This window comes from Crocuta crocuta, unplaced genomic scaffold, assembly GCF_008692635.1.
Source record: "Crocuta crocuta isolate KB4526 unplaced genomic scaffold, BGI_CrCroc_1.0 scaffold176, whole genome shotgun sequence".
In the NCBI taxonomy this organism is placed as follows: domain Eukaryota; kingdom Metazoa; phylum Chordata; class Mammalia; order Carnivora; family Hyaenidae; genus Crocuta; species Crocuta crocuta.
In genome coordinates, this window is record NW_027531905.1 from 3,204,251 (window position 1) to 3,221,491 (window position 17,241).

The 17,241-nt window shown below is 40.9% G+C and overlaps 1 protein-coding gene across 1 annotated transcript in view; it reads left to right on the plus strand.

Annotated features, from left to right (window-relative positions):
- The window catches only part of TMTC1 (transmembrane O-mannosyltransferase targeting cadherins 1), a 272,723-nt gene that overhangs the window by 193,104 nt on the left and 62,378 nt on the right, over positions 1–17,241 (plus strand). The window contains exon 11 of the mRNA XM_077774479.1: positions 6,347–6,460. Coding sequence (XP_077630605.1) covers positions 6,347–6,460 — 114 coding nt within the window. The remainder of the gene's footprint in view (positions 1–6,346; positions 6,461–17,241) is intronic.

The window sequence follows — 17,241 nt, forward strand, 5'->3', positions numbered from 1 at the left end:
TGGCAATTTAACTTTTTAACTTTTTAATAAAAATATATTAGTTTGGCATGTAAGTCTTATTAGCTTATTTATTATGACTATATCACCACCATTGTCAAAGTCATCATCATTATTGCAGTGGATACTGTGGAGACCTGTTGGCATATATGGTTCTTTGTGCAGATTTTTTTAATTAACATTTTTTCACTTAGAAGATTCAGATTCTGTTTTCGTCTCTATCACATCACCTTCAAGGTGGTCCTCACAGACCATCAAGAATTTGTCCCCTCTTTCTACCCATGCTGAGGTCATTCTGCAAACACATAGGCATGGACATTGAGTAATACGACTTCCTCTTATCCTCTGTTGGCTTAAATTTTTTTTTCTTTTGCTTTCAACAGTCAATGCTTTGATGAGAAACTTTAAAATGGCTCTGCCCTTTTAAATGGCTAAATCCTTTGTTTGAATAAAAGTCCTAACAGAGGTTGTGTCTTCTAATTATGTTTACTACTTAAACAGATCAACTTTGGGGGGTGGATTTTGGCAGGCAGCAGTTTATTTCAAGGATAACAAGTTCATGTTCAATCCTCTATGGCTGATGCCAGCAATTTAAAAACAGAAAAACAAAAAGCTCATTGACCTTGCATCTAGAGGCTTCATGTTTTTGTTTTTTTTACCCCAGATGGAAGTATGTATTAAGTGACAGTAGATTACTAAAACACGACCATTCCACATATGTGCTTGAAGAGGTTTTGTGCCCTTAAGAGGCCTATGGTGATCTAATGGAATTTGTATATCATGCAAATCAAAGCTTTTGATAGTTCTTAGAAAACATTGCCTCCTATAATTTATGTATGTCCCAAGAAAAGTTTTAAGGATCTGAGACCTTAAGAATATTCTTTCTCCTCTAAGACCAGATATTTGTATGTATTCATCTGTGGGGAGTTGTGCCAGAATCAGCTGAGTGAACATTTATCAAGAATCTTTGAAGGAAGATAGGGTTACCGGTTGACTTGGGGTCTGGAGTTAGACTTTCTGGGTCCTCTCCAAGTACCATCATGTAATAGCTGTGTGATCTTGGGCAAGTTGCTTAACGACTCCATGACTTAGTTTTCTTTCTTTTAAAACTTATTCACAATGGTCTTTATCTTTCAGGTATAGTGTAAGAATAAATGAGTATGTAAAAGATCCAGAAGGCAGTATGGTAAACACTGTCACGTTTTCACATTATGGCTGTGGACTCTGTTTTAGGGTATGAAAGAGAGAAGTGGTGAGAGGGGGGAAGAGGGGAGAGGAAAAGGAGCTGGAAGGCTGCTCGGGATCAGACACAAACCCATGTTAACAGTGTCGCCAGGGGCAGACAGAGGTAGAGCAAGACATGCGTAAGTGCTAAGAACAGCCTGGGCCCTTCAAGAACTGTTCTCTTGTAGACCTGGGCTGAGTATGTAAGGATGAAAACAACCCAAATTAGCCATAATGATCAAAACCAAGAACTGGCTGAATTGAGTAAGAAAAATATGTAATAGTTCTAGATAAGGTGATGTCCCTATGTCAGAGGCCCTGCTTCCGGTTACTCCTCTGTTCTAAACAATGAACTCCTTGACCGTTCCTCAGACATACGGTCTCATTAAGGCCTCTCTTCCTACATGGGGTGGTTTTGCTTGGCAAAACTGTGAACAGCCTTACAGAGTGTCTTAGGACAGACTTTTGTGTTGGAGAAAGTCCAAATCTCAGTTAAGTCCCAGCCTTTCAAGCTGAGGCCTCCTCTTGCAAAAAAGATCCCACCGTAGGATGTATTTTTAGGAGGTACAAATGCAATCCCGCTCCCCGCCCCCCACGGTTTTGTAGTTCCACTGGCAAGAATCTTACACACAGAAGCATAAGATTTTTCACATTATGGCTGTGTCTTATCAGAAGCTCGAAGAGAGCAATTGGTCCAAGCTAAAATAGCTGTGAAGAGAAGATAGGATTTAAACCCAAATTTGATATAAAAGAATATGTAAGCTTTGCTACATATTGTCAGTTTTTACTTTATGTTTTCCAACTTAAGCCCAGTATAAAAAAGAGAGAGAGAGAGAGAGAGCTAGAGAAGGGAGAGATTGGTTTGTAATCCTAGCTGCAAGGTATATTTTCTTTAATTCTTTGTGCCAAGAAATTATTCTGATATCCTAACCTGGCAAGGTGGTAACTGCATAGCTCTAGCTGGGCCTGATAACAGCCCATAATTTTACATTGCTTGGAGTAAAAAATGCTGTAGTAACACAATTTGGTAAAATCCTCTCTACCTAACCCCCCAATCTTCAAAATACCTGAAAAGGCAGAGGCTGCATTTTTCTTTTATTTGCATGTAGCGAAGGGTCTATCCGAATCCCATTCATGAAGTACATAAGTGATCCATGGACCATCAATTAAGAATTTTTGGCTTAGAATATTCTCCGTCTCTGTAGGAAATACATTTCTGTTTCTTCCTTTCTGAATTGCTAAGCCAGAGAGATCAGCAGACCTCCCAGGCCAGAGAATATACACTGAGGATTGGCAGATTCTTTTGTAAAGGAGTGGACGGTAAATATTTTAGTCTTTGTGGCCATACAGTCTCTTTTGCAACTACCCAACCCCGCTGTTGTCTTGGGAAAGACGCCAAAAATAATAGGCAAAGACATTGGCGCGCCTGTGGCCCACAAGGCCATAGTTTGCTTACCAATAAGATAAACATTGTGATAGTGAAATTATAATGTTACCATAGCCTGTGGTACCTTTCTGGCTTAGCATCAAGTGTTGATCAGCTTCAGTATGGTTCTGACCACTTACTGGCCTTGGTTGAAATCTCTTTTCAACTGCTCTCTACGTCTGTAATCTTAGGAAAAAAGGTCTTAATCTCTCTGAACTTCAGTTTCCTCATCTGAAGTATGGGAGGTACAGTAATTCTACCCATCCAATAAGTGACTGAAGGGATACAAGGAGGCAGTCCATGGAAATGGTGTGCTCAGCCTAGAGCTCAGTTCAAATTGAGCATTCCATTCTGTGTGTACCAGCCACCCTGAGTGTGGCATTGTGCAGCCTCAGGTCAAAGCAGGGTCAGAATTGAAGGGAACCACAAATCCTTCTTACTCTCCTTTCCTGTTAACCTCAGGCTGAATGCTGTTTTTTTAATGTTTGTTTTCTAATCAGGAATTTGGGGATGGTGCTCATGACCTATTGTCCAGTGATACCAATAAAACAAATTGATGTTCTATAAACTTGGAGATACACCTGAGAGCAGTGGCTTTTCTTGTTGTTCCTGTTATTTTTCCTTTATTTTTTTTTAAGATTTTATTTTTAAGCAATCTTTATACCCAACATGGGGCTCAAACCCACAACGCAGAGATCAAAAGTCTCATGCTCTACCTACTGAGCCAGCCCCACCCCCATTTCTGTTATTGTTCTTTAAAAAAATTTTTTTATGTTTTATTTATTTCTGAGAGAGAGAGACAGAGAGTGAGCATGAACAGGGGAGGGTCAGAGAGAGAGGGAGACACAGAATCTGAAACAGGCTCCAGGCTCTGAGCTAACTGTCAGCACAGAGCCTGACGTGGGGCTCAAACCCACGCACCATGAGATCATGACCTGAGCCGAAGCTGGACGTTAACCGACTGAGCCACCCAGGTGCCGCATGTTTCTGTTATTTTTCAAGTGTTGTACAAGTAAGAGGGATGAGGGAGAACTGTGAGGTACATGAATTTAGATCCTGAGTTGAATGGGAGATTTTTCTTTGTAGTCATCATTGGGATTACAGGATTGGGATCCAGCTGTATAATTAATACTATGTGTCTTTCTAGAATAAATGCATGTAAGCTGCTTGATTCCACTAGAACTGTTGGGGCTATGTGACACCATAGCATCAAGGGAGCAAATAGAAAAGACTAGTTCTGGAAGCAAGAGCAGCTTGGCCAGTTACAGCAACGTGGAAAGTTTTGCCTTTGGCCAGTTGTTTATTTCCCCTTTTCCACAAACTAGTCATTGTAAAATGAGAGACTGGAAAAACATAGCAGAAAAATATCACAGAGAGAACATAAAGGTCAAAAACAACAATGGAAAAGGCAGTGTGTTCTTAGGATTCAAGTTACTCCACCCACATCAGCTTGCCTGTTACGAATATTATTACTTCCTCTGGCCATCACTAAACAATGACCTGATCTGAGCAGGGACCATGTTTCCACAGGACTGTCTGTTCCTCAGATGAAACATAAACGAGAGTCACTGTGCTAATCACACAGAGGGAAGGGTCAATTTCAATATGCCAGTTATATACACGCTGAAATCAAAGTTACCTTTAAAATCTGCCTATTACCTTGCACTACTTATTTCTGGGTAGAAAGATCAGAAGTTTTCCTGGTTAGAAATTGGAATTTTTTAAAGCCATTATTATCACTCTGACCCAGATGGGTAATTTCCATTTAAAATATTACATTAAAATCCTAGCTCTATGTGGAAGTGGTTGGATCTCACCATAGGGCGATTGAAAGATACTGATGGTTTTACTGGAGAACTCAAATGTCAGCGTTTGTGTATCTTTTGTCTCGGGTGGGTCAGTTCCCACTGAGAAAATTCCTCCAGGCTCCTCCTGAGAAATCTAATCCTGGCTCTTCAGAGAGCTTTTTAAGGGGGAGAAACTGAGATCCCAATGTTCAGATTAGAGATTCTCCCATAATCTGCCTTTAAAAGACAGTTCCTCCCCGTTCCCTCAGCTGTACCTGTTGTTGCTGAGTGCAGCATCTTCTCTAACTCTGTTTTTCCAGAGAGTAAAACTCCTGCCTTTTGCTGGGATGGGGAAAGAATAATGATAAAAAGTCACCTAGCTGTAAAGGGTAGGGATGAGGATCTGAGAATTAACTGCTCCCAATACAGATTTAGTCCGTGTTCAGCCACCACCCACCCACCAAAAATCCCAGCTACCTGCCAGACATTTGAAGTCACTGAAGTGGCCTGGGTAAGTTTAGAGTCTGCTCCTTCAGATGATGTTGCCCTTGGATTGGACTCTAGCCTCTTGCACTCTCTGTGAGTTCTGTCTTCTAGAGAGTTCCTCAGATGTCCAGCCAGTGAATTTTATGTGGGACTGTTTGCTGGTCCTAGGGAGCCTGTTATTTCTCTGAACATTCAGCAAAGGTTACAGTGCCCTTACATATTTCCCCAACAGGGTTTAGCACTTTGTATGAAATCCTTCTATTAATCTTAATTTTACTAGGGGCACCTGGATGGCTCAGTCAGTTGAGTGTCCAGCTCTTGATTTTGGCTCAGGTCATGATCTCAGTTTGTGAACCTGCAATCTTGGAATTCTCTCTCCCTCTCTCTGTCTCTCTGCCCCCCCTCCCCAAAATAAATATATAAACATTTTTAAAAAATAAGTTAAAATCTGAATGAAAGTGTGTTATCTGGGAGAGATAGTGGTGTGTTAAACTTGCCTAGAAACTAGGTGGTTATGCTTTCTCCTTGCTCTCTCTCATCACCTGTCCCCCTCCCACATTTAATCCTTGCTGGTTCCAGGGTTTTCCTTTCCAAGTGGCCCTCCAACCCATCTTCTTTCTTCATTCTCCTGCCACCACCTCCCTGCACGTGAGGGAATGAGGGACTCTAGAACCAAACTAGAACCCTCTAGAAGCCCATCTCCGCCACTTACCAGCTGTGTCACCTTGTACAGGTTAAATCTGTGGGCTAGTTACGAATGAGAAATGGATCCCCTCCAGCCCCCACTTGCCCCTCAAATCAACTCTAAAACTTCAGTGCTGCCCTATAGGGGTGGCCCAGGTAGTTGGTTATGTCAGTGCAAGCAGACAAACACAGTGACCATTTAAGGAAGGTTTTTACCTTTTTGAGCAAAACTTCATTTCCTTACCTACAACTTGTAAAATAATGATTCCTACATTTATTTATTTATGTATTTATGTATTTATTTATTTAAATTAGCCCAGGCTTGGTACAAGGGACATGTTAATTTCCAATAAAACTTAATATGCAGGGTGGTCTAGTATATATTTTTGTTGACTCTCTCCATTTTTTTTAAAGGAAGGTTGTAAATGAACAAAAGAAGCAAGGAAGGAAAAACTGAATTAACCTGAGCATGCAGTTTTGTTCTCTAGAGAATTATCCCATCCCCCCCTGCTTCATATGCAGTCAGCATGTTTGTTTAGTTGTACGCAACCACATACTGCCTCCATTATTCTCCAGAGAAGCATAATTAATAAGTCACATAATTCACAAATTTTGGAAAAACCAGCTTAGATGGATGCAATGGACATTTCAAATGAAGGTTCATGAAACTGAGTAAAACATGAAAGAAACTAACAGTATCCCTAAATAATATTCTTTTTTTTTTTTTATGCATTACTTATAGGTCTGGAGTTCAAACTCTACCCCACAATGCCAAGGTTCACTACAACTACGCCAATTTCCTGAAGGACCAAGGTCGGAACCGGGAAGCAATCTACCACTACAGAACGGCCCTCAGGTAAGTATTGTAGACTGTCCACCTGCTGTGCTTCTCAGGTTCATTCACTCGCCCTCCCGGAGTGTGGGGGTACATTGGACATCTTCTTGGAGGTGATAGGGATCCTGGACTCCCCATCTTTGGTTCAGTGCTCAAATCTGTTGCAAATGTGGTAACTTTGCCTCACTACTAATTCTTGGTGTTTTCCTATAAAAGTTTCCATTGCTACATGATACTCAGTGGCACTCAGTCAAATATGCATATGCAGGTGAACAAGAATTGGTTATCAAAAAGACACCGGTAAATTCTCAGAACATATATTCCAATGAATTCTTCCCACTTTACATGTCCGATTGTCAGAAAGGATTTATATGATGGCATTTGAGTATAGGAATGAAATACCCTGATAGTTGTATTCAATAGAAAGAGAGCTTGAAGACACTTGACTACCATGTTGGCAGTATGTTAATAAGGGGTGTGTGTGTGTGTACACAAATATATATATATATATATATGAACAGCCCTGACACTTTCCTTGTACTCATCTCCTTGTATTTATTTGGAAGAGAACATACTAAACATAGCTTTAGACGTCACTTTAAAACAAACTACACATGTAAGCCTGCATTACCAGAGGCAGTCTGTATTGCTCTTGAGTACTCAAAATTGCAATCCTGGCTTTCAAGATGCTCTTATCTAAAAGATCCTACACGATAAATGTCTTTAACCTGGCACATGTAGAGACATGAAAACGATACGTAGCCTCGGAATCTCCAAATGGGCAAAACAAAGAAAGGTGAGTCTTCTCTTTGATGAAGTTCTGTGAGGCTCACGGAAGCTTTTTAAGGAGGTTTCCCCAATTTGGTTGAATTTTCTGATAGTGTTCTACTTTGGGATACACTTAAAGTATGTGTACCAACAAATATATATTTCTCTGAAGCATGTACTAGGATTGTCTCAAAGCTTAGTTTGAAATCATCATTCTGAAAGTAACTGACCTGATTTTTTAAATTATCCTTTTGGACAGTGTTCTCACATAAGTATATTATTCATCAATCGAAATCTCTTAGACTTAAGGATCTCTTATTTAACATTCAAGATGGCAAAAATTTTAAACTGTGCACATGAAGTTCACTATTAAATACTCTTCCAGGGACGCCTGGGTGACTCAGTCGGTTGAGCATCTGACTTCTGCTCAGGTCATGATCTCACGGTTCGTGAGTTTGAGCCCTGCATCGGGCTCTGTGCTCACAGCTCAGAGCCGAGAGCCTGCCTCCGATTCTGTGTCTCCCTCTCTCTCTGCCCCTCTCCCACTCATCCTCTGTTTCTCTCTGTCTCAACAATAAATAAAACATTTAAAAAAATAAAAATAAATAAATATTCTTCCAAAGATACAAGAAATGCAAGTCCCAGAGAAAAATTGTAACAAAACTTTTTATTGAGGAAAATAAGTTTTTATTAAGGAATTAAAGATCATTTTTAAGATTTAATACAGATTTATATTCTTTCGCTGGAAGCCAGTTTGCCCAAATGTTTATAATACTTTCCCCTGGTTGGTGAGTTTTAGGTTAATTTTTTTTTCTGTATATTTTATGTTGTGCTCCAGATGTTCCACAATGAACATGTATTATTTTTGCAATGAGGAGAGATCTTTTTTAAAGAGGCATATTCCTTCAAGAGTACAAATAAAGTATGTTTTGGTTTCATGATTAATTGATGTTTTAGGATTTTAGGTAACATTTTTGAAGACAAGAGAAGAACAGTAAGATTGCGTGCAAAGTATTGGTTGAAAGGAAGTATTATCAGTATCTTTTAAAATGTATTGAATTCCAGCAGACTATTTTCTGTCAAGTTCAAACAGAAAAATAAGGCAGACCCTAAGGCACAGGTTGGGGCAAAAGTATAAATTATGTAAAATTCTCTAGCAGCTGATTTTACAGAATTATAGTAGCTGGTTGGGTACTACCGCTTTCTTCCTATGAAACAATAAAAATAAATGTTTGCTTCAGCAACTGTGCTTCTGGAAGAAACATGTCCCTGGAGAAGTGGGGGAAAAACAATTAAGGCTATAAATACACTGCATAGTAATTAGTGAAATAGTTCATCCTCTCAGACCAGGCTCAAAATACTTCTGATTTAAGTAGCATCATTTTTGTGTGGGTACCTCTGTGGTGAATTTTCAGTGGATGTGGGTTTGTATTTTTGTTTGTTTGTTTGTTTTTAAATAAATTATCACTTTTTGTGTTAAAGAGGAATGGAAAATACTGGGACTATTCACCATTTTCATGATTATTTATCCAAGGTGACTGGAAGACTGCCCTTATTTTATTTTATTTATTTTTTTAAAAATTTTTTAATGTTTATTTTTGAGAGAGAGAGAGTCAGAGTATGAGCAGAAGAAGCAGAGAGAGAGGGAGACACAGAACCTGAAGCAGTCTTTGGGTTCTGAGTTGTCAGCTCAGAGCCCGATGCGGGGCTCAAATTCACAGACTAGGAGATCATGACCTGAGATGAAGTCTGATGCTTAACCAATTGAGCCACCCAGGTGCCCCCTTGCCTTTATTTTAATATTGTTCTTTCTTTGTGGAAGTGGCTGAGACAGAGCCTCCCCACTCCCGCCCAACTCCTTCCTCCGTATTTCAACTTCAGTGTATATGACGGTTTCCATATTTGCACGTGGCAAGAAAGAGAATGATTAGGAAAATGCAGGGCTAACAGCGCTATTATCTGAAATCAGTCCCAACAATTATCCATTTTTGTTGTAATGACTTCGTAGATCCCAAAGGCAGTGATGAAATTAGTCATTAGGGTTGTATCTATACCAATATCATTTTGGCTGGCTTACAATTCTAGAAATAACGCTACATTAAATTGGTAATTATACATGCCATGAATATTCTGCTTCTTTTAAACCCTATTCTATTTTTTAGACAACATGGAAGCACCACTAACTTCTCCTCCCTTTTGGTGTACCTCATTTATTATACTTCTGTAGTGCAAGGGAAATCTCCCCTGGAAAATGCTGCAGCTAGGGTTATGGATTCAGATTAAGAAAGACCCAAATCAGCAAAGGAAAATGCCAGAACTATTTTCTCAAATTCTCAGTGAACACAAGTGTTAGCTTTGCTTTACTCTGGGGGCAGCTCTCTGTTGATACTGATCCAGGTTTGATAGTTTGGGATTCTATATGGTGGAGAGTCCGAACATCACTGTTGGTCTGCCCTATGCCTGCAGAGCTTTCTGACATTTGTTTAAAGCATGGAGAAAGTCTCTAGCATTCCACCTCACACGAGGGCCGTAGAAAGTTCAGAGACTACCCAATTTCTCAGCTCTACCTGCACAAAAACTCCTATGAAATGACTCATCCAGGAAGACCACAGGGAGAGATGGTGGCCCTGCCTGGATAAAGTGCAGAGGCTACTGCACATGCACTTGGCCAGTGGCTTGTTGACTCTCTTCAAAAGTCAGTTAAAAGTGGAGAATCATAAAACAAATTATGCACTCTTGAATGATTTATTGTACCCTCAAATTTCACATGTATATGTATTCACCAATCTTCAAATATCAAACCAAGCTTTTTCCTTTGGGTAAGAGTCTCCTGATTATAATCTGCAAAAATCACATCCGTAAATCATTTCTCTGATGATCAGGTTTTGATACTTTAAAGGGGAATAAAACTGTAATGACTGAGATTTTTCTAATTTTCCTCCTGTAGCCTTTTACAATTACTCTTCCATCTCATTCCACAGCAATTTCTTGAGCAGCTTCTCTTTTTTGAGTACTTCCAGAGTATTTCCTTAGTTTTTATAGAAATAACAACTCTTTTTTTCCACATTTCTATTTTGTCAGTTTGCAAAATATTTCGTTACACTGTGCAGTTGCAATAAAAACCAAAACTGCAGTAAATCTGTTAATAAACACAACTGACTTTTAGTCATACAACTCAACTCACAGGGTGAAAAAGACCCAGGCTTATAGAGAAAATTTAGTAAGTTGTGGGTATTTACAGAGAACAGAGAACATCTGGAAATCTCATGACATACTGAAGAGACTATTTTAAAAGATTTTTTGACTACAGGTGGTAGAGTCATGGAAATTGTTTTTCATTTTATATTTAAATTCCCTGCATGACTCAGTTACTGGTTGGTTAAAGTGGGCTGGCCATCAAAAGCCCCCCACCTGGGAACAATAGAGCTCACCTTTGTCCAGGTGAGTCAGGAAGGTCTCCCCACTCTCAGCAGCAAATTGTTCCCTGTTCCACGGAACAATTGTTCACATCGATGCCCTTTTTCTCCTGGCCCACTGCAGTAAGCAGCCCCCACACCCAGAGTTCCTAACACATGCCCAGTGATCGAATATTAGCTCTATGTAGGATTCCCTCCTGATACAGGGCTGTGATCTTCAGTCATCCAGACAGCTATTTCCGTCTCACAAGTATGCTTCCAGCATGAAATACATGGTAAATCCTCTAAGAATTCCACCTTCCCATACTCCTATCAAGCAGGAGATGCATTACCCTTTCCTGAGGGTACTCAAATGTGCTTGGGCAGCCAGGGGACCCTTAGGAGCAGCCTTTTCCACTCACGATATATTTGTGGTTAATGTTCTAGACAGAAAATCTGAAGGGAAAGAAAACTATTCAAAGGAGGTAGAAGTCCTTGACCAAGCTGTTTTCTATTGGTCTAATTAAAAGTGCTTTTAATGCTCCTGTACCAAAGAAATCTCTACTAGCTCTGATTAGCTAACACGTGGGAAAGCATAGAACTGAAATCTTTCTGATTGGATTTTTTAATGTTTATTTATTTATTTTGAGAGAGACAGAGAGTGAGAGCAACTGTGGGGGAGGGAAAGAGAGACAGGGAGAGAGAGGATCCCAAGCAAGGAATCCCTATCCGGGGCTCAAACTCACAAACTGTGAGATCGGGGCGCCTGGGTGGCTTAGTCGGTTAAGCGTCCGACTTTTGCTTAGGTCATGATCTCGCGGTTCGTGGGTTCGAGCCCCGCGTCGGGCTGTGTGCTGACTGCCAGCTCAGAGCCTGGAGCCTATTTCAGAGTCTGTGTCTCCCTCTCTCTCTGACCCTCCCCTGCTCACGCTGTCTCTCTCTCTCTCTCTCTCCTAGAAATAAATATTAAAAAAAAAAAAACTGTGAGATCAAGAGTCAGATGCTTAATCGACTGAGCCACTTAGATGCCCTTGATTGGAATTTTTTAATGCAAAATATAGAGACTTCTCATGATGATAGTAACCACTGATAGCATTCTTTGCACTCTCTCCTGCGTGGATAACCAAAATTCTGCGAAGAGACTCCATTAGACTGCATGAGTGCATGTGGAAAGAGGAAGTAATAAAAGAATCCAGGAAACAGCGTTATCATTAGAGTCTAAAGAAATCTAACTATGTACAATTAACCCACTGTTCACTGATGTCCTTAGTTTATCAATAAGATTGCTTTATATAATTCCTTTGAAAAATGCTGTTTATAAAGCTGGTAGAGTGTGAACATTTTTTTAAAATCAGGATTTAATGGTTATTTTTAAAGTCCTTCATTACACAGCCTATTTTAAGTGAACATCTAAAATAACTCTTATGAGTGAAAGTGACCTTGGATACCAGCTGCCACGTACTTCTGGAAAGAATTAAAATTCCAAGACCATTTGTTAGCCAGGTTTAACAAGTGGAGATAGGCTTTTCTGCTCATGTGGTATTTTCATTTATAAAAGTCTAAATACACTTTCCATTATCACAAGTAGACAGTTGAAATTATTTTTATTTTTCTGTCGATGAACTGATTTCATTACTAGATATATTTTGTGCTAATTAAGAATACTAGTTTTATTCCTTAAATCCAAGATGTTAAACCCTATTTCTTTTAGAAAACTAGAATTTACTCATATTATGGCCATACTTACCGACTAAATCTCTAAATGAAATTCTGTAATTTCTACTCAAGAACATTTCCGGGGACACCTGGGTGGCTCAAGTCAGTTGAGTATCTGTCTTCAGTTTAGGTCATGATCTCATGGTTCATGAGTTCCAGCCCCTTTGGCTCTGTGCTGACAGCATGGAGCCTGCTTGAGATTCTTTCCCTCTCCCTCTCTCTCTGCTCCTTCCCCCTCACACTCTTAAAAAATAAACAAACATTTTTTTTAAAAAAAAGAACATTTCACTTTGTTTTGTTTCTGCCTTATACCACTTTCACTTTAAAAATTCACTGTGCTTCCTCATGAAACAGAATCGCAGGCAGGGATTTGCATGCAGGAAGTCTATTAAGAAGTGCTCTCTGGAACACCAGGGAAGGAAGCCAAGGAAGCAGGATGGACAAGGGGGGAGAGTTGAAGGCAGTGCAGTCCCAGGGCCTCAGCTGACCCCTGAGAAAGCTCTAGAGCTGGGAGGGCCCCTCAAGGTTGCCAAGAATGGTGGCAAGAGATGGAATCGTTAGGCCCCCTTATATGCCAATCACTGGCCCAGGCAGGGTGAGGTCTCCATGAAGCAGTTCTCTGAGGCAGAGAGCAACGTCCAGAGAAGACCTGGCTGTGAGCTTCTGGCAGCTGGGGAAACAAGTGCCCCAGACGTGAGAGTTGTCTGGTGCTCTAAGACAGCATCCATTATGCTAGCTTATGTTATAATTCTGTATATATGCAATTGTGACAGTTAAAACAATATCATTTAGGTTTTCGATTAAAATGAGAATACTGGTGTTACCTACTACCTCATAGGGTTGGAATATTACAAGATAATTAATTTATTAAAAAAGCTTAAAGCAGTGTGTGTTTACCTGGCAGTGATATCACGCTCCAGGCACACATCAGTCAAGCTATATCTCTATTTAGGGACTCTGAATTTGTGGTTCCTCTTCCCAGAACACCATCTCACTCTCTAAATAGCTGCCTCCCTCCCTTCTTTCAGGGCTCTTTACTTAGGTCACCTTGTCATAAGGCCTTTTGGAGCCACCCCACCTAAAAGTGAAGTCACCACCAAAGTACTCTATTCCTCTTCTTTGTTTCATTTTCTCCACTGCCTTTATCACCCTCTAACCTACCGATCGTTTTGTTAATTGTCTGTCTCCCTCCATAGAAGGAAAGCCCCACAGGAGTAGAGATTTGTGTCTTTTCCCCCAGCCTGGAGAACAGTGCCAAGAACATGGCTCTTACTAAATGTGTGTTGGATGGATGAATGCTGCACGTAAACATCTTTCTACGGTCTCTTTTTTTTTTTTAAGACTGTGAATTACCTGAAATTTTTAGAAATCATAACTGAAGGGGCACCTGGGTGGCTCGTTGGTTAAGCCTCTGACTCTTGATCTCGGCTCAGGTCGTGATCTCACGGTTCGTGTGATCAAGCCCCGAGTCAGGCTCTGCACTGACAACACGGGGCCTGCCTGGGATCCTCTCTCTCTCTGTCCCCGCCCTTCTCCCCCCCATCAAAATAAATATCTTAAAAACTTTTACAAAACTGGTAACTGAAGTACAGTGTAAAAACTGTAAACCATAGAAAAGAGATCCTTCATTGCTTCTACAGAACATAAATTTAATCTGCCTCCAAACCTATCTTGCCCTCCTCTTCTCCTGTTACCTACCCTTCTGGTTTGTCTCCTCTGAGGCTGACTGCTGTGCTCAGGAGCATGTCATTTCCACCTCCTCAGAGAGTTCGTTTAAAACCCTTCCTTTAAAGCCTTCACTTTCTCCCTTTCTCTGGGCACTTTTTCATTAATATTTAAATATTCTCAGGTTTCTGCCATCTTTGTTTATTTTTCTACTTTATTTTATTTTTTAACTTTTTTTTTTACATGTATTTATTTTTGAGAGACAGAGACAGAGCACACGTNTAACCGACTGAGCCACCCAGGTGCCTCATCTGCTATATTTTTTTAAAAAATTTTTTTAATATTTATTTATTTTTGAGAGAGAGAGAGAATGATAGTGTATGAGTGGGGCAGAGGGAAAGGGAGACACAATCTGAAGCAGGCTCCAGGCTCTGAGCTGTCAGCTCGGAGCCCGATGCAGGGATCGACCCCACAAACCACAAAATCATGACCTGAACTGAAGTTGGACACTTAACCGACTAGCTACCCAGGTGCCCCTGCAATCTTTCAATAAATATGCAAACCAGGCTCTGCATCTCCTGTCCCCCCCCTTCCTGCCATTCAGTCTGTCTCTTCCCACCTTTCAAGTAGTGAGGTTTCCTGGAAGTCTCAGTGTCTTCTCCCTTATTTCTTCCTCATCACTCAACTGTGGTTGGTTCCCCCTCCACCACTGAAGCTGCTTTCCTCCAGCACCCCAGCTGCCCCCAGGTGCATAACTCCTGAGGAGGACGCTGCTTGAGAATTAAATCACTTGTCTCTCAGGGTGTCAGAATGGCTGAGTCCCTTAAGCTTTCGACTCTTAACTTGGGCTCAGGTCATGATCTCATGGTTTGTGCATTCAGGCCCCGCGTCGGGCTCTGTGGTGACAGCCTGCTCAGAGCCTGGAGCCTGTTTCAGATTCTGTGTCTCCCTCTCTCTGCCCTTCCCCTGCTCATGCTCTCTCTCTCTTTCTTATACACACATACAAAATAAATAAAACATTAAAAATAAATAAATAAGTAAATTACTTGACTCTCAGCAGCATTAATTTTGTTGATCACTCCCTCCTTTTTAGAATGGATTCATTTGCAGCTTTTATGCTGTCTTGGTTTTTCTTCTAGTCCTCTAGACTCTTCTCCAAACCCTTAATGAAGGAGTCCTCAGACCCCTCTGCTAGACCACCTTCTCTTCTCAATCTTTGCTTTCCTCCCAAGGGATTTCTTCAGTTCCAAAGGCTTTAGTTAGTGTCTATATGCTGATTAACTCTCAAATCTGTAATTTCACCACATAGCTTTCCCCTGTCAGAGCCATCTACCCGTCCGATTCCTGGACATTTCCACAAATTACCCTCTCTGCACCTGAGACTCACATTACCACCTTCTATCCCAAACCCGCTCCTTTTCCCTCTATTGCCCTCTTTTCTAGTTTGTGCATAAGTCAGAGTAAAATATTTTGTTTCCTCAGTTCTGTTTGGTTTTGCTTTTTCTCTCTGAAGCAACGTTTCTTCCTCTTGCTGCTTGTATCCCGTCTCCCCTTCCCCCTAACTCTCACTGCCCCTTTGGTAAAGCATCATCTCCCCTGGCAACACCTTGGTGATTTCCATGGCTCCCTCCATGAGCTCCTGTCTCTCATACTCCCCTCCTTCTGCTTTGTCTCTGCCCTGTGTGCTCTGACCATCGTGCATTAAAGTAAGTTGGTGTCCTTGTCTCTCCCTCTTCAGCCACAGGACCTCCTAGAGAGCAAGGACTGCTTTCTCTTGATTGCTATGGGCCCATAGTAAGTGCCCAATAAATGATTGGTGAAAGAAAGACTGAGGGAATATAATGCATAAAATATCACAGGCTCTCTTCAAGTCAGAGGACCCCTCCATAATAACAAGCATTGTTTCTCACTGGGGGAGCCGTCAACAATTTAGATGAAACAACGCTGTCGTGCAGGGCTGTTGCGTGTGTCACAAGCCGTTTAATACCCCTAGTTCCTGCCGGTGGTGACCACCAATTCCTGAGGTGGATATTCAGGATATGCACCCTTTTCTCTCCCTGTCCCTCATGATCTTCTTCATTGGCAGTTATTCATTAGGAATATGGATACACCTTTCCTGCCCACCACTGTCTTTTTTTCTAAGTCGATACAACAACCAGAGTACTATTCATGCCATGAAGTGTTATTACAGTAAGGATTCCATGTGCACACTGATCTGTCACATAGGACTTTGAATCTCCTTACAACCTTCAATGTAGCTTTTAAAATTGCACGTGTCTGGAATTTCACTTGGTGTTCAGCATATCAGAAAGGCTCAGAGGAAGTGCCTCAGGTGCCTGTGGGGATCATTTGCTTTAGATGATGAAGGACTGACAGGCTTTGGAATGAAGATTTGACAAAGAACATTCCTACATTCTAAAATGGAGAGAGTGACACGTCCTTCACATCTGAGAACCCACGGCATAGGAGAGACAGATGGAAACAAGATGACTTGAGTGTTCACTAGATTAGTGATGAAGAAGTAATGGATGTTATTCTCACTGATGGGAGCAAGTTGAAGGCCATTGACAGGAGTGGAGAGACTGATTTTTTTTGGAGGACGAGAGATCTGTATGAGAGAAGGAGAGCTGGCGGCTCGAGCCTGACATGGGTTCATTAGGGCTGAAGAGGCAGCCAAGTACTACCGCCAGAGGTCCTGCAACTGATCCCAAAACATTAATTATTTGTAGTAGAACAGGTATGAGGATGGGTTTGAAAATACCTATAATCTCATGTTTCACACAGAAGCTCAGTATGTTATGGATCTTACTAGTATAGAGGAAGCAACTAAAGGGCAGACATACATTCAAAATCACATAGCTAGAAAGTCACACATGGCTTCTGACTCCATATACAGTTATTTTTTTCCTACTCCACCAAAACAATTCCCCACCATCTGCCACAAAAAACTAAGTACACCACAATCACCCCAAGCCTCCGAGAAAGGTTAAATTATGTTTACTGTTTTCTATTTCAAAAAGCAGAGAAGCATTTAATTCAACACATTTCCCAACCTCCAGAGTTAAATTGTCAGAAATCAGGAAAGTTCAGCCACTTAAGATGACTCATTTCCTGAGGGCATCAGAGAACAGGATTCTACTCTAAATTATCTTGGAAAATCAATTGGGTGGAGTCCTTCTAGATCACTGTGAGAAGTCATCTATTGTGAGAGGTCAGATAATTTAGTTGGCCCTCGTTAGAGAGTGTGTCACATTTCCC